At 30.7% G+C, this 25,521-nt stretch overlaps 1 protein-coding gene across 1 annotated transcript in view; it reads left to right on the top strand.

The window, feature by feature from the left end:
- LOC126842419 (BTB/POZ domain-containing protein 9-like) overlaps positions 1-25,521 on the top strand; it is a 35,232-nt gene that overhangs the window by 1,813 nt on the left and 7,898 nt on the right. Inside the window, exons 2-6 of the mRNA XM_050579430.1 lie at positions 3,963-4,089; positions 6,842-6,925; positions 7,883-8,012; positions 8,124-8,354; positions 8,422-8,689. Coding sequence (XP_050435387.1) covers positions 3,963-4,089; positions 6,842-6,925; positions 7,883-8,012; positions 8,124-8,354; positions 8,422-8,689 — 840 coding nt within the window. The remainder of the gene's footprint in view (positions 1-3,962; positions 4,090-6,841; positions 6,926-7,882; positions 8,013-8,123; positions 8,355-8,421; positions 8,690-25,521) is intronic.

The following is a 25,521-nucleotide window of genomic DNA, read 5'->3' as shown; positions in this document are numbered from 1 at the left end:
GCAACAGCAGAAATTATATCAGAATAAAAGACAAGCAAATTAGTGACAGTTGATTTGGAAGTTCGAAAACCATGTTGAGAGCTAGATAATATATTTTTAAAAACTACAGATAATTTATTTTCTACTAGTTGCTCAAACAGCTTAGGCAAAGCGTTTAATTTAGATATTGGTCGATAGTTAAGTATATTTGAGTTATTCCCCGATTTAAAAACAGGAGAGATATAACTTGACTTCCATCTACTAGGAAAGATCCCAGAGGACAATGATAAGTTGAAGAGGAAGTGTATTGGACGAGAAAGTGAATATCAACATGCATTATAAACTATATCAGGAACGAGATTTGGTCCATATTTAGTGATTAAGTTAAGCTTTGTTAACGCATCAAATAGCTCAGCAATGGTTAAAGAATAATAGGACAAAGTGTTGAGATGAAAATCTTCATAGGAGTTAAATAAAGTTGGATTATCCGAAGCGACATAATTAGAAGAGAAAAAATCACTAAACATTTCAGTTATATCATTTATATCTTCAGACCATTTGCCATTTAGTTCCATAAGATTTGGTAATGAGTCGTTTTTCTTTTTATATTTGACAAACTTCCAAAAGTACTCGGGATCATGGATAAGACTTTTTTGAACAGCATTTAAATAATAAGAATAGCATTGCTTAGATAAAAATGTACACTTAGCTCTAGTTCCCGAGAATTAATTATAAATTACTTGAGAGCCTGTGCGTTTACATTTTTTATGTAATTTATTTTTTTTATGTATTTAACTTTGAAGTTTCTTGGAGAACCAACTTGGATAAGATGACTTATATGGAAATACTTAGGGAACAAAGATATCAATGTTTTGTAGAATCAAATTATAAACAATATCTAAGGCGTCGTTCACATTTTCACAACAATATAAAAGCGACCAATCTGCCATAGCTAGTGAATAAGACATACCTATATAGTCCCCTGATTTGAAATTATAGAACCAAGTGGGCTGCCAAACATGTTGAACTGGAGTATTATTATTACAGACTATTGAAAGTGCTGGATGATGAGGATCAAGAGGCACTAAGACATCTGGAGCTTGATTTATCAAAACTAAACTAGAGTTTGAAAACAGTAGATCTAGGGATATACCATTAAAATTAAGAACTGAATTATGTTGATACATATTTAGGGAAGAAAAGCTGCCAAAAATCACGTCAGAACTACTTGTCCTTATACCACTATATATTAGTCCAACTCCATCATTATAAAATTTGACACCTGGTAGATTGTAATCGGCTGCCAAAATCATAGTCGTATTAGCACTAGCGTTCGATAAAATATATTCAACGGACTCGGCATGGGTAGAATAAACACTGACCGAGCTAGCCGGCGGAATATAGCAAGTTGCGAGAATATACTTATGTTTCCCACTCCCGGTAACAGATACAAACAGTTGTTCAATGTTATCGTGTGGAGTGGTAATAATACCTGATATAAGGCTTTTACGGACACAAATGGCTACCCCGCCAACTCTTGAACAAAAACTAGTTTTATCATTCCGGTCAACACGGTAAACATTGTACTCATCAAAACCAAGTTCTGCATTTAAAATAGATTCGTTTAGCCAGGTCTCAGTTAGTATAAAATAATCAAACCGACACAATGGGATATTACATTTTAAAACGTTTAGTTTAGTTCGCAAACCTCGAACATTTTGGTAGTAACCAGATAGAATACCCTAATTACTAATACATTTTTGTTTACAATTAGAATAATATACATTATTAGAAATATTAATTAACCGAGTATTTAGTTTTTTGAAACAATGATGGAATACCGTTTTTATACTTAATGATCCTGTTGAAATCGCCTAGCTGTCTCTTCTGAAGCAGTTCTTGCCGTAGTGATTTCATGACATTTAGTTGGTGCAAGGTTTGATCAGAGTTAATCCAAACTTTTTCCAGTTCTTCAACGTACGGAGTTTTGATTTAGATTTAAGTATGATGGAAACATCATTTATACTATTGAGTTCTAAGAGTAATGGGCGACCTTTTTCTACTTGTTTGCTACCTAAGCGCTTAGCATTACAAATAGGCACATCAATGTTTAGAGCAGCTACTAGAGTCTTCGCAGTTTCTAAGGATAGAAATCGAGTCTTCAGTTGATTCCTCAGGTATATTGTAAACAATAACATTATGAGCTCTCCGCATACAGTCTTGGGTTTCTCTAATTAAATCAACGGTGGAATTATTTGATGGTGCGGCAGATTCTAGCTGATGTATTTTGTCATGTAATGTCTTAATTTCAGTTTTTAAAGAATCATTCTCTTTTTCCAACCTTTTAAGGGTAGCTGTTATGTTTTTCATAGTTATTTGAATAGAGGAAAAATCGTTTTCGTAATTACTGAGCTTATTTTCAATCGCAGCAAACTTGGCATCTTGGGATGACTGTAGTGAGTTGAGCGATAAAAGAATATCAGTTAAACTTGGCTCCACTCGAGTCACGTTAGCTGAGGAAACCGTTTTTTTTATAGAAGTATCACTTTTAGGCATAATGAGATAGAATAAAATAAGGTATTAATGAAAAAAGTAGGCTCTAGATTATCGCGGTAAAATACGTGTTAACTGCACAACAGCTGATACTGTACTGACATGATATGTATCATATATTCGTCTTCCCGTACCATAAAGTATGCCTCCAAGTACCATAAACATATCCATGATGCACTATCTTTATCTTAAGGGAATAAACAAACCTTCTTTCAATAGCAAGTGGTAAATTGTTTTAAAGGCACCTGTAGCATGACCGATGGAGAAAAAGAAAACACATACATATAAATTACCATGATAAATTTAATTAAGCGTCGTATTTACAGGGGTTGATCAGGGTTATATACCATTAACAAAAGTCATTTTTTTTTATAAGACAATTTAATAATCTATTTGTTAAACAGGAAACACTTCTTGTATTCAAAGAAGTTTCGGATAGAATTTTTTTTTCTCGATAAAATTTTTTATATAAAAAAAATTATAGTTCACCTTTTTTGGCCCCGTGTTTTTGACTGAAAACAGACAGTCCCGTTTTTTATACGACAATATGGTTACATGAATTTAAAATACAATAATAAACCTTGCCTATACAGTTTGCTACTGCATGATCAAATTCACCAGGGTCTCGCACCAAGTATGCACACCAGTTGTGTACATATTTCTTGTTATGAAAAACACTATCACGTAGGCTAAAAAATTGTGCGCTATTTTATCAAAACAATATTTTCTCGTTAGATTTCAATACCTATGGACGGTGTATTATTTTTTAAGCGTTTCGTATAGTATTCATAGATAATTTAACACTTATAATAAGATTGTGTTTATTTATTTTATTATGCTAATCGTGTCAATTGCATCTACATAAATAATTGCCTTCTTATAATCGAAGCATATGATCTTTAGCGATATATTCTAAAACCGACTATGGTAATTATCTACGGTATTTGCTATTTTTTCAATAAAATATGGCCTAGTAAGATTTACTAATCCTTTCACAAAACCTCCTTGCTGACTAGTTATAATGTCTAAGTTCAGCGCTAAAAAGCTCTGGTGGAGGTTAATTTGATATTTTTAACTAGTTTAACGGAAGGTTAGTTCGTAGTCTCTGTCCTTAATTTTATATTAATTAAAAAAATGGTAAACGATTTCACAATTATTATTAAACCGTACTGCAAACACGCAATTAAGTTATTGTTGTTTTTCATTTGAAAAACTAAAAAACAATATTTAAAAATAAATGAAAAATTGTTCAATTATTTTACAATTATAAAACTTTACTGCACTAGTGCTATATAATTATTATTATTTTCTCATTAAAAATATCAAAATTTACCATTTAAAAAATAAATGTTAAATAAAACCGCTGGACGCTAATTTATACTGTAAATAAACAATACAAATTCATTTGTAAAATTAATTTTATATTTTAGCATACTGTGGTCCTACCGAGAATCCATCGTCTTCGGCAAATCCAGCCAGTGACGAGCAAATTGATCACACTCACTTCTTGACTGACGAATGTCGTCGTTTCGATCGCAATCAGTTTTTAAATGAAGAGTATGTATTATGAATTTTTATAAGATTCCATTAGATGTAAAGGACTGGTTGTTTTTGATTATTAAGAACATTACATTTTATTTAGTATTAACCACTTAACCCGTGTAATTACCTGTACAATATATGTATAATGACAGTGTTGTAACAGTGTTGCCTACTATAACATGCCCTTAAAAAAAAAAAAATTGAACTAGTAAATAAAAATAATTCTTATAAACAAAACATAGTAATTATAAAATATAAAATTATATCATATAAGAAAATAAAGCAATAAAATTGAAAAAGTTTTTTAGCCGAATCTGCAACCACGAAAGAGCATTTTCATGTCTTGTTGAAGTATCGAATAAATTTAGAGTATATTAACAAGCTAGTATCTAAGGTGGCTAATAAACATATCAAGTTTCTGCCTAATATTTTAGTGTTTTCATAATATCTGGCCCAAAACAATTCATCGGAAATTAACCTGTTAAATTACAATTGAGTTTGTTTTTCAGCTATAATTTGATCGTCGTGAATACAACATATCTCTCACCCCAATCTATTACCACTAACTCCCACCCCTATATTCCACCCCTATCACTCAACTCTATCTCCAACCCATATTTCTCACCCCTAGCTCTATCTCCTATCTCCCACCCCAACCCCATACCATCACCATTCCCACCCTCAACCCCCCCTTAAATGGGGATGAAGATGAGGTGGGGTGGGAATGAGGTTAAGGGTGAGAATTAGCTGTGGAAATCAACCGAAAACCGAAAAAGTTTTTCAGCCGAGTCTGCAACCACGAAAGAGCATTTTCATGTCTCGTTGAAGTACCGAAAAAATATAGATTATTAGTGGAATTATAATTTAAAAAAAAAAAATTATACGGAGCCTCTAGTTACAGCATAAGCCAAAGAGATTTAAAAAGTTACGTACAATCATGTTTCTGGCTAAAACTGTAGTGTTTATTATCTGGCTTAAAACAATTCATAGAGAAATTGGGCCATTAAAGTGTTTTGATTTTATTATTTAGTTCTAATTTGAACGTTGAACGTACAACATAGCTCTTAGCTCCGATATCTTATCCGTCCCTATCACTCACCCCTATCTTCCACCCCTATCTTCAATCCCCAACCCCAACCCCCACCCCTTATCTCCTTTCCCTATTTCCACCTCCAACCCATCTCCGTGTGGTAACGCTCTTTTGGTAACGCATTTGTCGTTACGCTTTTTTTCGGTTATTTGCCATAGCTAATTCCAACCTTTTCCCATTCCCACCTCATCTTCAACCCCATTTCTTTTTTGGTAACGCATTTTTCGTTAAAATATTTTCGTTACAATATTTTCGTTATAATATTTTCGTTACAACATTTTCGGTTATGTGCCAGAGCTAAGACATGAAAATGTCAAAAAAGCATAACGAAAATAACGAAAAAATTGTTACGCTGTTATCTGATATGAGATAGGGGTAGAGGATAGGGGGTTAGTGATAGGGGTAAGATATAGGAGATAAGAGATATGTTGTATGTTCAACGTTCAAATTAGAACGAAATAATACATTCAAAACAGTTTAAGGGCCCAATTTCTCTATGAATTGTTTTAAGCCAGATAATAAACACTACAATTTTAGCCAGAAACTTGACGTTTTATTATACTAGCTTGTTAATATACTATATCATTAACTATAATTCCACCACTACTCTAAATTTATTCGGTACTTCAACGAGACATGAAAATGCTCTTTCGTGGTTGCAGACTCGGCTGAAAAACTTTTTTCGGTATGTGCCAGAGTTAAGACATGAAAATGTCAAAAACTATAAGGGACAAAACAAGATAAAAATAAATAATACAGGCATACAAATGATGAACAATTAACATAAATATATCTTAAATTTTACTATTTCCTACCATATCTGTTTACTGCCTTATGCTGTTTAAGAACTATGAGACAATTTCAATAATTAGTTTTCTTACTGCAATTTATTCTCATCTTTATTATATTTCAATGTAAATAATAATTTGTTTTCTATTTCTCCTATACCATTTTCTTGCCAAAAAACTGAGTTGGCATCTAATGTTGGAAAATGTTTGGCGTTAGATAGTTGAATTTTGAAAGTACATTAAAAGTAGGAAGAATATAATGTGAATTTTTGATGGCTTATTCAATTTTTTTGGATCCAGACCTATTATTCTTCTTAATTACAGGGACAAATGAATTAACCTATTCCGTTGGGGTCGTTAACTTTTATAATACTATAGATTTACATATATTGTTTAGTACTTTAATAAGTTGATTATATAAAGAAGAAGATTTTTTTCTTGGAGCGACTATTATATGCACTGTTACTCATTAAAATTTTGTGTTATCTTGCTTTAATTATTTTATATTGTACTAATTGTAGTAATTTTTTCTTTCTATATGTGTCATGTTTATCAATTTTATCAATTCGTTATTCATTGTGTTATTTTATTTTACTGTCATGTACTTGAGCCTACCGGCGTTTATTTAATAAATAAATAAATAAATTATAATCAACATCAATTATACTTATTTAGCTATCTGTGAAAAACTCCCTTAAATATGAACACAAAATATATATAATTTATCAAAACGTAGTATTAAATATATAAAGAACACAAGCAGTTTATAACTAAATTTTTTTTTGGAATTTCTCTGTATTATTTTTAAAGATTTAAAATTTTACATAAATTATTATTCATTTGTAGTATTTATAAATATATTACTAATTTATTTTAATATTTATTTTAGGTTTTCGGATGTTGTTTTAGTTGTAAATAATGAACGATTCCCCGCCCATCGTGCTGTGTTAGCTTCAAGCAGTGATTATTTCCGGTAATAATATCTTTAAGCATATTATTCTCTTTTTTTATTGATTGGTAAATTGTTCTAATAGTACATTTTTTTTTCCTTTTTTACTTTTTTTAGAAAAGCATATTTCTTAATTTTTACGGTTAGGTTAGGCTCACTAATTTCCTAATCAACCAACCTAGATGTTTTTGAAAAAACAGCAACATCGATTGCCTTAAGATTTTTTAATGTTTTGTAATCTATAATTGTTAGTTTACTTGCTTGATATAAATGGATAGTATGAACCATAACCACCTATACATATTTATTATAATTGTTTTCTTTTCATTGTAGTTGACGGATTTTAAAACCAAACTGACAACATATTCCATGCCATTTCCCTCTATCTTGTGCTAGGACTTGCCAATCAGCATCCGGTTCAACCCGCTCCACATCTTTTGACACCTGGTCTTCCCACCTCAACCTTGGTCTACCAAGTGGTCTTACACCTTTTGGGGAGCCACATAGTTCTCTGTGTATAAGAGCGCTTTCTTTTCGCCATGCGTGGCAGGCCCAAAAGAGCCGCCTCTTTGTTATATCGTCGACTATGTTTGGTTTCTGGTATAGCTCACTGATCTCCACATTATGTCTAATTCTCTAATCTCCTGTATTCCTATCTGTGCAAGTGCCAAAAATCGACCTCAAAACTATTCGTTTATGTACTAAAAGGTTATTATGCTGTATCTTATGAAGCGTCCAAGTTTCGCATCCATACATCACCACTGGCCGAATAAGAGTTCTATACAGTTGTACCTTTAGGCTCTTAGCCAACATTCTTGACTTATACAGCTTGTTCAATACAAAATAGCATCTATTGCCTGCCTGTATTTTTGTTTTTATCTCCTCTTGTATTTCACTACTCTGAGTAGCCCATGCAATATGCCTTACTAGTTGTAGCACATACAATGTATTTTTTATGCTAATATTAGATAACATTTTTAGTGCATTACTGTGTAACGGACATATAGAAACTTATACAAAGGAGGTGTCAATAAATGAAGGATCACCAACATCAATTAAAGAACTTCTTAAATATATTTATTTTGGTAAAATGAATTTAAGTGTTCTAGAGGTAACTTGTAATGTATATATTTAGAATATAAATATATTTTATAGAAAAGGATTTGTCGAATACATATATATATATATATATATATATATATATGTATTTTTTTTGTATTAGATTAACGTCATTTTGGAATTATTAATTCTCTCGAATCTATGGCGTTTTATAAACTTACAATTTTCACTGTCCGAGTACCTGTGTAATAACATCGATGTACACAATGTAAGTTCGTTGTTTGTTGTGGCTTCTTACTATCAACTCAAAGAACTCGAAGACGCATCAATCAATTTTATTGCCACACAACCTTTGGACGTATTGCAATCTAAAAAGTCTCGCTTTTTGTCGGCCGTAATTATATTTTATAGTAAAAAATCAGTATTGATCTTGTTAGTTGTGACAGTAATATTATTTTTAGGAAGCATTAATTTTAATTCTCAATCGTAACACGGCGTATGCTAAAGAATTGGATATATTCCATGCGGTTAGTCAGTGGATTAAAGAGAACCAAGACAAACTGGGTCCTAACGAAAAAACCAACATTTTATCGGCCATCAGATATCAGCTTATGGATGAAAAAGAACTGTCTGAAGTTAGGCGATCTGAGCTGGTTCGTTCGGATAGAAATATTTTAGATGTCATAAAGAAGTCCCTAACACAAATATTAATTGATCGAGGACGATTAGGTATGTTCAATGGCAATATAATATGTTAGGCAAACTATTTTAGTATCAACTACGTTATTCTTTAGAACCAAATGTGAATTTTGCTCAAGAAAATTCGATAGAGGTTTCTCAAATTGACGGCGGTACCATGATGGTGCTGGATCATCCAGTGAATATAAACTATATCGAAATGGAATTAAAGGAAAAACCATCAAAGTATGTTTTTACTTATCAATATTTCTAATTAAAGATTTTATATAAATTTATTTTAATATTAATTTGAACTAAAATATATTATGAACCCCAATTATGTTATTGGTGTGTTTTTATTTAATAATATTCTAATTAAAGATTTAGTATAATATTGTTTGAATACTAATAAAGTAAAATTTATTTTTTTCATGATTTATTTTAAAAGTTGCTAATTTAATTTATTCATGAATAAAAAAAATTGTAAATGCACCTACTTATAATAATTTTTTAAGCTATTCTGCAAAACAATTATTTAAATACATGATTTGCTTTTTTGCCATCCGTATTCATAAAAAGAAATACAACCATTCATTTGATCGACTTATTTAATTCTTTAGGAATTACTCCTATTACATTGAAGTATCAATAAATAAGTACAGTTGGTTTCGTGTGATTAATCATTCAAACTACGATTGTCGGTCAATTCAACGCTTGTGGATTAACCGAATATATGTGAGGTACATCCGTATTGTTGGCACCAAAAATTCTCGTAATGAGACTTGTACTTTTAACATTTTAAAAGTCATGTACAATACGGACAAAATGCACTTGGTTGAAATCAAAAACGGATTAATAGGTATGGATTCCATGAAATTAACTGTTTCTTTAAATAATATAAAAAGAACTTATTTGTTTAATTAGCTGATTTTAATCTATTAGCTCCAAAGTACAATGTTGCTTTACCATCTATGAATGCGTTTGTAACCAAAGAAACTCCAAATTGGATTAACTACAGAATGGAGACATCGCCCGATAAGATTCAAAACAACATTTTGTACGATGACTATAAAAACTCACTTTTGGATCGTCGACATACTAATCATTTCCTGAATTCGGGGTGTATAGAGGTTCAACTCGCACAACCGTATTTGCTAAGTTCAATGAGGTAATCGTTTACAGAATATATACTTTTTACTTTGGTTTCTATTTTTTAATTATAATATTTTTTGTGCCTGAAATATATTTAAAAATAATTTTAGGTCAACTGTGGCAATATGATTAAGATTATATTAGTATTGTCATTATTTATAGGATGCTGCTTTGGGATGACAATAACGATACCTACGGTTACACTGTTCATGTTTCAGTCAATCATGAAGATTGGTACTTGATAATAGATAAATCCAATAAATCGTGCCAATCGTGGCAGTTGTTGCAATTTGAACAAAGGCTGGTAGTGTATATACGTATTACTGGCAGTCACACTTCAGATACTGACAAAGTAAAATAATTGATCTAAGAATGTTTATTAGACATTATTAAAAAACTTTTTTTTTTTGTAGACTTTTAAATTTAAATATTTGGAGGCACCCGCTCAAGTATCGCTAGCTTTCATCATCAAAAAACCGTGGAAGTCGATATCGTGGCTATTAAATCGGAAATAGCGGCACCATTCACCCGAAGGCAAACTTCTATATGGACTAATGGGTTCTTTTACATATAATTGTTATAGGTTACTATCAATTTTATAGCTTAATAAAAATATATATTCAATTAAATTATTACTATTATTAATTACTTATGCACAAAAAAAATATATATAAATGTCGTTATCCATTTTACCGCGTTATCAGTAGGTTCTTTGAATTTTTTAATGCATTATAAATATAAATAATATTTAATGTAATGTTCACATACGATTATATATAGTTTGTAGCTTCGATGCAGAGCGGCGAAGGTGTTGGTTTTACTCTGATGTGTTTTTTTTTTTATCTGTATACACTGTAACTTTTTTAATAATGAACCAATTCCTTTAAGTAGCAACTTTATAAATCACTAATTTCATCTAGTTAGTACTTTGAGGGGGGGGGGGTTGGTAAAAGTGTAAAAAGTTTACTTCTGTACAGTCGATATTTGAAAAAACAAAAAAAACCGTACGAGTTTTTAAGTCTTTTACCGGCTATAATTTCGAGAAAAAAAGTCGGATCTAGTTGAAAATTATAAGAAATATTTATTTGGTACACGTCAGTTGTATTAAATTTAAATGAGACCCATTTCCTACCTCCTTAGTTGGGGTTCAAGTTTTTTTAGTTTTTTAGTCGTAATTTCTTCGGACCGCGACCTAATTATTCTAAAGCCATTACTTATTATTTCACGTTACCTTACTATTTTAAATTAAAGGCTACGGCCCTTTGAAATAATATTATAAACTTCATAGTTCAATCAAATTCTATTTTACTCAAAAACAAAAAATAACAACATATGCACATCTATTATATCTATTATAGAGGTTATTATAAGAGATTCCAAAATCACCCATTCCCTAAATCCTCTTACCGAAGGGGGAAGAATTACGACGACCACTCCATATAAAATGCCTAATTATTGATAAAAGAAGAGCTAGAGCCACATGGCAACACACTCGTTATTATTCTGATAAACGCGTATTTTATCATTTAGCTAATAAATTAAAAAAAGAACTCCAAAATTATTAATCAGAAGAATACGTAAATTACATAAGATCTCTCAACCCCATGGACAACTCTCTATGGCGAGCTACCAAAAGGCTAACTAAAACTAAAGAAACTATCCCACCATTACTTAAAGAAGATGGTACCTTAGCTTTAACAGATGACGAAAAAGCTTTATTATTTGCTGAGTATCTCAGTAATACATTCAAACCACACCAAGACATCATACCAGATATAAGCCACGTTAATATGGTCAATGACTTTCTATCGAGCCCTCTGCCAATGTCCAAGCCTGTCAAACCTTTCAGCCCAGGAGAAGTTCAAACGACAATCAAAAAATTACCTAAAGGCAAAGCTCCTGGTAATGATCTTATTACCAATAAATTATTGATGAACCTTTCCCAAAAATGTATTCTTCTTTTAACCTTTATTTATAATGCTATAATCCGACTTTCTTACTTTCCCCCTATCTGGAAAATAGCCGTAGTTATTGTCATACCTAAGCCCGGCAAACCAAAAAACTTAGTTATGTCATACAGGCTTATTAGTTTATTGCTTACATTGAGCAAACTCTTTGAAAAATTACTATTAAAAAGAATTCGACCGGTCATACAGGAACACAATATAATCCCTAATACCCAGTTTGGGTTTCGTGCAAGGCATTCCACAATTCATCAAATCCACCGACTGACAGATGCGATCGCTTCATCTTTTGAAAACAAGCAATATTGTACTGGCTTATTTCTTGATGTCGCACAAGCGTTCGATAGAGTTTGGCACAATGGTTTACTTTTCAAATTAAAAAAAATATTTCCAGCCTCTTTATATCTCATTATAAAATCATATTCACAAGATAGAAAATAGATAGATAGATAGATAGATTGTCAGACAAGGTTCTGCTTATTCATCTTACTGCACAATTGAGGCCGGGGTCCCTCAAGGTAGTGATCTTTCTCCCGACCTTTAAAACATACTTACTGCTGATATGCCGCAAAGTTGTAACACATTACTAGCTACTTTTGCTGACGATACAGCGATTCTAAGTCGTCACAAAAATATAAACGATGTGGCTCACCATCTCCAACCACACACTAACGCTTGTGAGAAATGGTTAAGGAATTGGAAAATCAAAATCAATGTAAAAAAGTCCAGTCAAGTCACCTTCGCCCTCCGTCCGGAAATAAGTCCCGCTATAATACTTAACAATACAATTATCGCTACTCAAAATGAAACAAAATATCTTGGTCTAACTCTTGACAAACGTCTAACCTGGGGACCACACCTCAAAGAAAAAAGGAAAAAATCAAATATCAGACTACATCTTTTGCGCCCTCTGCTAAAGTCTAATCTGTCACTCAAGACTAAACTGCTTATATACAAGTCAATAATTCGTCCAATATGGGCTTATGGAATACAAATATGGGGACCAGCTAAACCGTCAACTATAAGACCAATACAGGCGTTCCAAAATATTACACTGCGAATGATTACAAATGCTCTTTGGTACATAACAAACAATAACTTACATAAAGACCTAAAAATAGTCACTGTTAACGAACTAGCCAAAAAACATTACTTTAGATTCCACTAAAAACTAAATTCAAACTCAAACCCCCTAATAAAACGCATGCTCACGGCCAATATCCCTGACGACCCTCCACGCAGACTAAAACGTAACTCGAGTAGAGCCTGACTAACATAAAATAAACAACTTATAACCTAACCCAACTTACTATAGAGGTGTTACCAATGGGTAGCATCCTTTTCAAGATAAATATGCCCTGTTATAATTTAGATAAAAAAAAAACTTATTGTACATACATATTTGTATAGATTGTTTTTGTAAAATAAAAAAAAATTAAAAACAATAGAAATATATCTTCTAGCAAAAATACTAGCGTTAAAAACATATTTGATGTCTCTGTAAAATGTGTTTTGGATTGCCACGCAATTTATAACAATTGTTATACCTTAGTATGAAAGTAAATGAACACAATTAGATTAATATAAATAATAATATTCGCTGATGTTTATTATGAAACCCAAATTATACGAATGACAAGTTGTGCCGGTGTAGCACATAAGTATGGTAGACAATTCCCACCATATGTATTTATATAAACTGCTGATACGTAACAATAATGATTCAGTCGATATGAGCGTTTGTAGGGCGCAGTTATATATTTGTGAAAAATAGTACGTTTCATACTAAAATAAATCAATATCAATTGTTTATAATATACCCACCTGTTTTTTTTTTTTTGTAAAATAATTAAGTATATGTTAAAAAATGTTTTTGTTCCAAGTCTGTGTTACTGCACTATGCTGTCTTGACCGTTGTCAAACGTCGACTACATTGAAAACCCTTAAAACTTTACAAGAAACCGAGTCCAAATTTATGAAATATAGTTCTTGTTGAATGGTACGTGCTATACTAACGAGACGATGAGATGTGTTAGTATCCTGAACGTTATGGTAGATTATAATAAATACTGTGTGATTGCACATTTCCCGGTAACTGAAAACCTGAGCAGTAATATTTTATTTACTAAAAAATCGCTGATGACCGGTGACCAATATCCAGACAGTTAAATGGCCTATGTACAGATAAACTATGATGGTACTGTCATGGGCAAATCATTGTACAACGTAGTGGTTGAGTGTTTAGATAAAGGACGTTACGTCGACGCATTTATTTGGCTTATGAACGTGATCGAATGTGTGGGCATTTCAATGATGTGGAACGTCTGTGAGACATCAAGAATAATATTATAGAAGTCACATGCATTTGACAATAATTACTTACTATGATGCGGTCGAATATTTAATAACACACATTGACAACACGTTTAAACAAATTGTCGAAAATCTAATAAAAAACTACAAAATATCTTAAAACTGGGATTTCAATATTTTAAAAAGGAAACGGACACCGAATCAAGCGTTAACAATTTCTGTAAACCTATTGCATCAACTCCAAAATGAGGTAATAAATAGACAATTATAGTATTTACGGATGGCATCAGCTTAATCATAATCAATACAAACATTTTTCAACAAATGACTACGTAAAAATTGATAAAATTGGGGCTTCCATAAAAGTAATAATACAATATTACAATAATATATTTTAATTTTAGTACACTAAGTATATTCGATGACACAGGTAAATTATAGTCATTGAAAGCATGTAAAGAGAAACCGTCCACTGACGGCACTCTTATTAACTTCGTTTTTTATTAATTGGTATTGAGAAGGTCTCGGCACACTTCCTTTTAAGTCTTTTTGGTGGGTTGTTGGGCATTGAGGGTAATGTGGGATTATTTACAAGGGGGTTTGGGTGATTTTGAAGAGAATTGTGGTAACGTCTGTAGTAGTCTTTGGCAACTTGTGTTATTGTTTTTATTTGTAAATCAGAGTGTAGAGTATGGTTTGAGATGTATGGTGGTGCATTAATGATGAGACGGAGTATTTTATTTAGTGAGACTTGTATTTTGTTAAGGTTTGAATTTTTAGCTGAACCCCAGAGTTGGACTACATATGTCCATAGTGGTTTAAGTAAGAGTTTATAAATGGTAAGTTTTATGTAAAGAGGCAACATCGATTTTTTCGAAAGTGATTTTATCACTTTCTAATTTAAAAATGCCTGTTAACCTGGGACCTCCCCATCCCCACTCTGCCCCGACACAACTATGCTCCGTCCACAATATGCCCTGACCCCACTGTACTGGTTATTATCCACAAATTACAAAGCAATAGATTTTTACAATGTGCATTATTTTTTTGCAAGCTTTAGAGAAACTATACTCATCGATTAATATCGATGTATGATATATATATATTACGTACCTGGTGTTGACCTTAAAACAATGAGCACAATAAAATAAATAAACACCATCGTGTTTCCGTGTTAATAAGCTTTATGAATACAATATGAAACACTTATAAAATAATACACCGACCAAAAGTATTGAAAACCAGTTGAAATATATTGTTTTAATAAAATCGCGCACAATTTTTTAGCTCACATAGTGTTTTTAAACGAAAGAATTGTGTACTCAACTGGTGTGCGGTTTTTGTGCGACGCCTCGTTGAAATGGATCATGCAGTAGCAAAGTTTATCAGCAAAATATGTTTTATTCCTGTAACCCTATTGTCTGATATTAAGCGGGAATATCGGTTTTTAGAAATTCGACGACACTGAGGCCAAAAAACGTGTACGGAATTGTTTTTTTTTTTTTTGATGATTTTTCATCCATATTTTCTTAGAAGAGTTTTTAACAAATAGACTATTAGGTTTGTTTATAAAAATTATGTTTCTGGTTGATCATATTTGAGCCTGATGTCACCCCCAGTAAATAAGATCTAAATTTAATGTATAATGATTATTTTTATATAAGTCTTTTCTTTTTCATCATTGGTCATTCTATTGGCACCAGTATTTTGGCCAGGGTTAGTTTTTCCCTTAATGGAATAACATTAGATCATGAATATATCCTATGGTACGTGGAGGCTGGAAGACGAATATAAGACCCATGCAAGTCAAAAATATATTTATGTAGTAGTTGGTATTTCGGTTTTCAGAGTGTTAATGAAATGGATGTCGATGTATTAGAATACACTGAATTAAATGTTTAATGATAATTAATATGTATTGGTTTTCTTCTTTGTCGTCGGTCTTTTTATAGGAACCATTAAAATAATTTACCACTTGCTCTTCAACAAAAAGATTAGTATCTTCCTTGAAGGAATGACATTGGATGATGAATATGTCTTATGGTTTCCATGACATTCAGCTCAGAAGCCAGTTATAATATCCAATCGAAAATCTATCTAAATGTCTGCTGACAGAACATATCAGCCAACACACAACGTCATAATATATGGGTTTGAAAAAATAATATGTTTAATTACAGAAATACATGAACCAATATGATTATGTTTGAAAACAATATATAATTTATAGTCATGTGTATACATTAAATTGAATTATAAATATATTTATATTAATTAAACAACAACAATGACAGTAATCTGTAATAATAAAATGTAAAAAAACTCTATAAGTTCCACATAAAAGTGAGCGTTCGTGCGAAAGGTGGAGCTATTTATTACGACTGATAAACCCTGATATCGATGAAACTTCAACATCAGCATCCTTCAAATAATAACAATACTAATATAAGCTTAGTCTAATTGCCACAGTTCAGATAAAATAATAATTTAAATAATTAAAAGTTATATTTCAGACACAAATATATAATAATTAAATAATAGAAACCATAGTAATTAAGTTAAATGTTATGGAAGCGATTACCTCATTGAACTGAGCACATACGGTTGGGCAAGTTGAACCTTTATACAGGGTGATTTTTTTATCATTGGCCAGTTAATATTTCGTTGGGTTTATTTAATAATTGATTTTTTTTTACACAGCTTTTATATAATGTGATCTCAATTATCCACAAATTTGTATGATCCTATCCCCCTCACAAATTAGTTATTTTGATAGTGATTTATGATTTTCAAATAGCAACATATATTTTTATTGTTAAAATTATCAAGTGCTATAGTGTATTTAAATATGTGCACTTGAGTTTTTAATTTTGGATGTGTAGTTACATAGATACAATCATTTGAATTTATAGGCAGGGGGGGAATGGAAAGCACGCGTCAATGCTGCTCGTAAACACTTTTATGTAGGTGCTATTGTGAGGTATCATAATCGCTGTGGGAAAATTTATAGAATTAAGTTTTCATCCACTGGACATTCCGTCATAAATTTCTCTAGTCATTGATCCCACATAACAAAGTTATTATAGATAATGACGTGGCGGATGCATGTCGCCCCAATAATAATGAAATGATATACCTAACTAATTATTTTCGGTTGACCTTTCATACTTATCATTAATCACTATTAGATAATATTGAAGATAGTATATTATAATATAGAAGCGTTGTGGTTATTTGATGTGTAATATGATTTTGTTGGTGTCTGGCTTTGCTTGCGTCCACCGAGTGGCCTTGAATTAACATCGATTAATACTAAGGTGGTAAGCTTGATGAAAAAAATTAAATACCTAAAATATGAACTGCGTGAGGCTAAAACATCTCGATTGGCGTGCAACCGATTTCCACCGACAACTAAAACAACATCAGAATACGTAAAATAAACATCAAAGTTCAGTATTATACAGTTACGATTTATCAAAAATTCAAAATTATTATGTTTCATATTTTTAAAGTTTTAAAAATCAACATGCTCATCAAGTTAAATGACTGAAAAATTGTATTTAATAATGCGTCATATTATGTTATTTAAGTATTTTTCTTTGACAAAACCATATACAAGTTAATGCCAAATTAAAACAATCTATACGACATAGACATATGTACTATGTATTACATAATTGATGAACATTTTCGTTTGCTATGTAAAATAAAAAAATAATAAGTAATACCATCGTATTACATGTATAACACATTATAAAGTTAACATATTGGAATACATGTTGGGCTATAGCCTATAGTATTAAAGAACTGTATACAAGATCAACTCGTATGTCTTAAATTATTATCAAAGTTATAACGACCATCACGATGTAGTCATATCTATTACAAAAAAGATAAATAATTGAGTTTGCAAAACTAAAATATAAATTAACGATAAATGTAATTTGTTCAGTTTCACCAATTTTATAAGAACATACATTTACCATTTTTATTTAAATCATAAAAATATATTTAACATCATTCATAATTATTTCAAACTCCATTACTGAAAATAAAAAAGTCAATAAGGGCCAATGCATTAACACATACCTCTCGTTCCGATGCAGATTGCTTATATCGTTGATCAAGATGTGATTGTGATCAATTTCCTCGTTACTGTGCTCTTCGGGCATAGGCGAAGGCAACTTACAATCGACAGGATCAGGACATGCTAAAAAAATTAAAAGAACAGCTGATTATCCGGACGAGTTTATATGAATTATGTATGTATTATAGTCGTGCCCCTCGTACTTCACACAACTGAAAATGTATACTGTATTGCACAGTAAAAATAATAATAAAATAAAATACACGCATATGTAATGATTTGATAGCAATAAGTCTAATTAGCACTGGTGGAACTAAAGAGTAAATTAAGTAATCGATAAAAAGCAATATTTTTATGAACTATATAGCTTATACCCTAAAAATGATTATGGAATACAAAACCTATTATGTACCTAAAGTAAACGTTAAGACGATAAAGGCTAAAAGAGACTTGTACATTTTCGTTATCTAATATGTTGTCAAATTCTTAAACACTTTGAAAAGACTTCTTGTCAAAAGATATTGAGAGCCAATTGAGTGTATGTTTTTTTTTAAATACTGCACCAACTTTTTCTATACTTTATAGGATATATCTTAAAACAATAGTCTAGTTCGCATATGGTAAATATTAAACAAATATATGAAAATGACGCTAGTCTAATTGCTTATATTTATTATTTGTTTTTACTTAACAGCTTTTTTACTATGAATCATGAGCGGCAGAGTATTCTTCTATGTATTAGTATTATATTATAATATGGTTATGTATGAACATTAAAAATTGGGCGCATTTTCAAAACTAAAACAGGTCACAGAATTTTTTGTGGTCTCCAAAACGATTTATGTTTTATACATTATTTAATAACAGTTTATTACGCGAGTAATGTACTAACATTGAAAAGCTACACACAAGTATATTATAATCTTTATTAATTGTAAATAAAATTACTAAAAAACCGCGAGTAAACACACAATATTATATCATAAAACTTGTAAGAAACGATATCTATAAATTACAGTGTATCCAAAAACTACAGCTTAACATTGTACTCTAAACATTATCGACCTTTGAAACTATAAAACAGCACATCTTTATTTATTGGCATATTTATAATACAAAATGTATGATAAATATGTTTTATTAAAATAATTCAGATGAGTTTGTTTCAAAGGTCGGTAGATTTCTTAAAGTTGTGAAAAATACCAGATAAAATTGAGAATATTTGTTTACAGTGTACAGCAAATCCAATTAGTTGACAAAACATAAGCACATAAATTAAATCTACAAAATTATATTTAGGAGAACAACAGATTAGGAGATATTGAGTGCATTGCGTTAAATGAATAACCCTGCATATTAATATATTGTTCTTAATGGTATATATTATTTTTGGTAGCTAATAAAGACAAGTATCATTTTAACAACGTGTTTTAGCTAAACACTATTATGTTAGAGATATTTTTAAGAAAAAAAAATTAATTTGTGGTATAGAATTACTATAATTGACAATTCAATAACGCAGTATTTTTTAAATTTTATGTTGTTTAATTTTTTTTATATATATATTACTGTATATATATATATATATACTTTTGTGTATCTATATATTATGAATGTAAATTTACATTATTTTAAAATATTCACTTAATGATCACACAGTTCAGTTCGTTGTATTTTTAAGTATAGTTCAAAGTGACTAGAAAATAATTTTAAAAGGTATCTAAAAACTAATGAGGTTGGATCAATGGTCATTTGGTTAATGCAACATTTCATGTATATATGGTTTCAATTATATTGAGTGGTATGGTAAGGTACTTAAAAAAGAAGATTTCAAACTATTAGTGAAGTGAGACTCAGTCAGGAACACAAAATTAGGAAAGGAATGTACAGTGTTTTGGTGGTTAGTACAAAAGGATAGCAGATAGCTGGTAGTTTTATATTTGTCTACAGTGTTATACAAAGCTTCTTAACTACGACACATTTCTAACATTACAGCGGCACCGTGATGAATTAACCCTAATCCACCGAGAATTCAAAGTTTGTAAAAAAATCCTAATTTACATATTCATGCAGGTCGTTGCAGGAATAGACAGGCGTCGGCAAGTTCTCTGTTACATGAATGTAACAGTCGGCGGAAATGGGTTAATATCTTTATATACGTTTGCGGTTTGTTGCTCAAGTATTTTCATTTTAAAACCATTAGATCTACTAGAAATTATTTTTTTTTACGACACACTTTTATTTTTTTTTAACCACACACTCAAATTGTTAGCCAAAATCATCTATGAGTTTATTTTTGATATCTTACCATTCCCTACTATCACTACAAAATAAATAGCAACATCCACATTATTTCATACTCTTAACCGGTAAGTCGGACATTCAATTTTATGACTATTATATTTATTTTCGGTTTTTGTAATATAATTGATGTAAAATTATACAACATTTCCCCAAATACAGCAAGGATTGACAACGACATTACAAGATTATACACAATAAACTGATTGGAAGTTTTTGATTATTTTTAAATTTACTGTATAACTACATAATGTTAGACTCTAAAATTCACTTACAATCGTAAAACAAAAAACAAATATTTAGGTAATTACATACAAATAATAGAACAGTACCATATATAATAAAAAAGATGTTAATATCTTTCAATCTTTATAAGCTCACAAGGAACAACAATATGCTTATTTTTTAAATTCGGTAAAACGACAGGATATCGAGCCAATATTTCTGGTATCTGATCAACTGTTTTGTTATTCTCCTAAAAACAGATATTGTTGTCATTAAATATAAAAAAATTATTAATAGAAAAACAATAAAGTGGACTTCTCAAACGATTGAGTTGTCTTGAGACACAGTTTACCGAACAATATGCAAGTTCGTAGTATTTATAATAATATTGGAGTTTGATATAGATTCAAACATAAATAATTTTATGTTATAATATATGATAAACACAAGTTGTAATAGAATGTGTTTACCGTCAATTAAAATTTCATCATTGAAATGACCACCAAGTTATTTAATTAAAAGGGCGGCTGAAGCAGACTGCTGGAATTAAATTATCATTGAGCAATCTTTATTAATTCTTACCATCTTCATTCTTAATATCCATTGATTTTTTTTTATTTTGCTTTACAGAGTATTCAAGAATTCGACAGCACATTAACAAGAAGAATACAAATATGTTTATTTATTTTTTAGTCTATATAGTTTTAACATCCACATCAGGTAAATAGTATGACGTTTTGTATTCCATAACAATTTTTCAACTTGTAATTTATCACTTTTGCCATTAACTCATTGGAAGATTAGTTAAAAATTCTGATTAAATATTTTTTGTTCTCCTTTTTTTCTTTACCATGCCACTGATTATGGTAGGTGCAGCGTGATTCATAAAATATTGCGTTAAGTAATAATTGTTTAAATTACTTTTTAGTTCAGCCATGTTTGTACAATTTGTGTCTGTGCTATTGTGCTTTTAAATTATTGCAGTTGTGTTTAATATTTTTTAAATTTATTATTTTTACTGTCATGTGATATATGAGGGTTATAAAATATCTCTAAAGGGGCGATGTTCCTTTAACTCCAAATTATCGCTCTGTTTTTTTTTTAAATATACATAATATAAAAGAAAAATATATTACTTATCTGCATAAGCGGTTTGTAGGTAATTAGTAAAACATTTTTTGTTAAAACAAACAATAAAAAAAATAAATAAATAATTGACGTCAGAGTCAAATCTGTGTTTAATTTTTAACAGTGTACAACGATAACATGTTTTTGTACCTATACAAAAATCGTAATTTAATCGTAATCGTTTTTAAATCTTTTGGGCAATATTAGTCAAGAGAGGTGCAACAATATCGTCGTGTTAATGTGCTTAAACAAAAAAAACGTGCACCAATTGTATACACAATTTATCGTTTATTAACATTATCAAGTATGGAAAACGATTGTAAGCTCACATAATAAAACTAAATAGTCACATTGGTTATAAAAATATTAAGACAAGATTAGGTTATAGAGCGCCCAACATATTCCAATAATAAAACAACACTAGAATGATGTTATTATTAGATTTTATTATTTTTTTATGGTCAACTCCAGGTATTTAATAATAATTAAATATATTACTTAAATTAATAGGATAAATTGTAATCTTGCTGTCCTACACTTATTGCCAAGTTATGTCGGTTTGTTCTTAATTCAGTATCAACAGTGGAGCGTGAGCGTGGTGTATATGTTTTACGTCATTTTCGAATCTTTGTGTATTATTTGGCAATATTTACAACAATAACATGTTTTTGTATTTACACAGGTTATGAGCACAATTACATGTTTATAAACGCTATCGAGTATGAAAAAAGATGGTTCGTTACTTACAAACATTTTTATATTTCAATCGGTCTTCAAGAATTTTGAACAAAGGTTTGTTTTTAGGTGTTTTATAGAGAATTTAAAAAGTAATTTACTATCAAGTATAGCACGATGTCGTTTAGTTATTTTTTAGCTTTGATCATTTTAAGGTACGCAATTCCAGGTACGTAATATGACTCATACAATTTTACATAAATATCCTCTTTGTATGCCAAACAATTAGTCCTCAGCGATAGATTTTGAATACAATTACGACTTAAAACAAAGAACGTTGTGAAAAATTGAGATCATATTGTATAAAACCTATAAGTAAAAAAAAATGTCCTATTAAACCTTTTGAGATATTGAGTGGTTCATGATAAAAGAACCACTCTGTAGAAAGCTCTAGTTGAGGCTAATTTGATATTTTTCAACATGTACATTGTAAGGTTAGTTCAGGCTCTGTCTTTAATTTTATATTAAACGCTAAAAACATTAAAATAATTGTATAATTATTTTGTCATAATGCGACATAAATCCATTACTTTTATTTAATTTAAAAGTAACCAGAATACAATATTAAAAAAATGTAAGACCAAATGACTGGACGCTACTTCATATCGTACATATTTATTTTTATTTATTTATTTAAATATAAAAAATAGTTTACGCCCATGGGGCAATAGAGTACAGGATAATATTTTTTTTAAATTAATTTTAAATAATTACAATAACGCTAATTAAAAAATTATACAAAAATAATTAAACGACATTATTAAGAATCATTTTTAACCTGGCTAAAGGAATCTTAAATAAATCTTAGTTGTAATCATGTATTGCTTTATTAGAAGCCATTAACATGCGATTTACCGGAGAATAATAACTATAGTTCTGTTTGTATGAGGATATGAAATAGTTGGTTTGAGCGTAAGGAAAAGGAAGGAGCATTAAGACAAACAATATTTAATATTTCAGGATAGTGTATAGTATTATTAATTAGACCATGAATCCAACAAACATCTGCAATAAATCGACGATGAGCTAAACTAGTCAGTCAAACAAAGATATCAATGTTTTGTAGAATCAAACCATAAACAATATCTAAGGCATCGTTTACATTTTCACAACAATATAAAGGCGACCAATCTGCCATAGCTAGTGAATAAGACATACCTATATATATAGTCCCCTGATTTGAAATTATAGAACCAAGTGGGCTACCAAACATGTTGAACTGGAGTATTATTATTACAGACTATTGAAAGTGCTGGATGATGAGGATCAAGAGGCACTAAGACATCTGGAGCTTGATTTATCAAAACTAAACTAGAGTTTGAAAACAGTAGATCTAGGGATATACCATTAAAATTAAGAACTGAATTATGTTGATACATATTTAGGGAAGAAAAGCTGTCAAAAATCACGTCAGAACTACTTGTCCTTATACCACTATATATTAGTCCAACTCCATCATTATAAAATTTAACACCTGGTAGATTGTAATCGGCTACCAAAATAATAGTCGTATTAGCACTAGCGTTCGATAAAATATACTCAACGGACTCGGCATGGGTAGAATAAACACTGACCGAGCTAGCCGGCGGAATATAGCAAGTTGCGAGAATATACTTATGTTTCCCACTCCCGGTAACAGATACAAACAGTTGTTCAATGTTATCGTGTGGAGTGGTAATAATACCTGATATTAGGCTTTTACGGACACAAACGGCTACCCCACCACCTCTTGAACAAAAACTAGTTTTATCACTCTGGTCAACACGGTAAACATTGTACTCATCAAAACCAAGTTCTGCATTTAAAATAGATTCGTTTAGCCAGGTCTCAGTTAGTATAAAATAATCAAACCGACACAATGGGATATTACATTTTAAAACGTTTAGTTTAGTTCGCAAACCTCGAACATTTTAGTAGTAACCAGATAGAATACCCTTATTACTAATACATTTTTGTTTACAATTAGAATAATATACATTATTAGAAATATTAATTAACCGAGTATTTAGTTTTTTGAAACAATGATGGAATACCGTTTTTATACTTAATGATCCAGTTGAAATCGCCTAGCTGTCTCTTCTGAAGCAGTTCTTGCCGTAGTGATTTCATGACATTTAGTTGGTGCAAGGTTTGATCAGAGTCAATCCAAACTTTTTCCCAGTTCTTCAACGTACGGAGTTTTGATTTAGATTTAAGTATGATGGAAACATCATTTATACTATTAAGTTCTAAGAGTAATGGACGACCTTTTTCTTCTTGTTTGCTATCTAAGCGCTTAGCATTACAAATAGGCACATCAATGTTTAGAGCAGCTACTAGAGTCTTCGCAGTTCTAAGGATAGAAATCGAGTCTTCAGTTTATTCCTCAGGTATATTGTAAACAATAACATAATGAGCTCTCCGCATACAGTCTTGGGTTTCTCTAATTAAATCAACGGTGGAATTATTTGATGGTGCGGCAGATTCTAGCTGATGTATTTTGTCATGTAATGTCTTAATTTCAGTTTTTAAAGAATCATTCTCTTTTTCCAAACTTTTAAGGGTAGCTGTAATGTTATTCATAGTTATTTGAATAGAGGAAAAATTGTTTTCGTAATTACTGAGCTTACTTTCAATCGCAGCAAACATGGCATCTTGGGATGACTGTAGTGAGTTTAGCGATAAAAGAATATCAGTTAAACTTGGCTCCACTCGAGCCACGTTAGCTGAGGAAACCGTTTTTTTTATAGGAGTATCACTTTTAGGCATAATGAGATAGAATAAAATAAGGTATTAAAGAAAAAAGTAGGCTCTAGATTATCGCGGTAAAATACGTGTTAACTGCACAACAGCTGATACTGTACTGACATGATATGTATCATATATTCGTCTTCCCGTACCATAAAGTATGCCTCCAAGTACCATAAACATATCCATGATGCACTATCTTTATCTTAGGGAATAAATAAACCTTCTTTCAATAGCAAGTGGTAAATTGT

The sequence above is a fragment of the Adelges cooleyi genome, unplaced genomic scaffold, assembly GCF_023614345.1.
Source record: "Adelges cooleyi isolate 19-005CV unplaced genomic scaffold, UGA_ACOO_1.1 ACOO_flye_CR_arks_rails_tigmint_CR_PRNA_519, whole genome shotgun sequence".
Lineage (NCBI taxonomy): Eukaryota > Metazoa > Arthropoda > Insecta > Hemiptera > Adelgidae > Adelges > Adelges cooleyi.
This window is presented reverse-complemented; position numbering and strand designations above follow the sequence as displayed.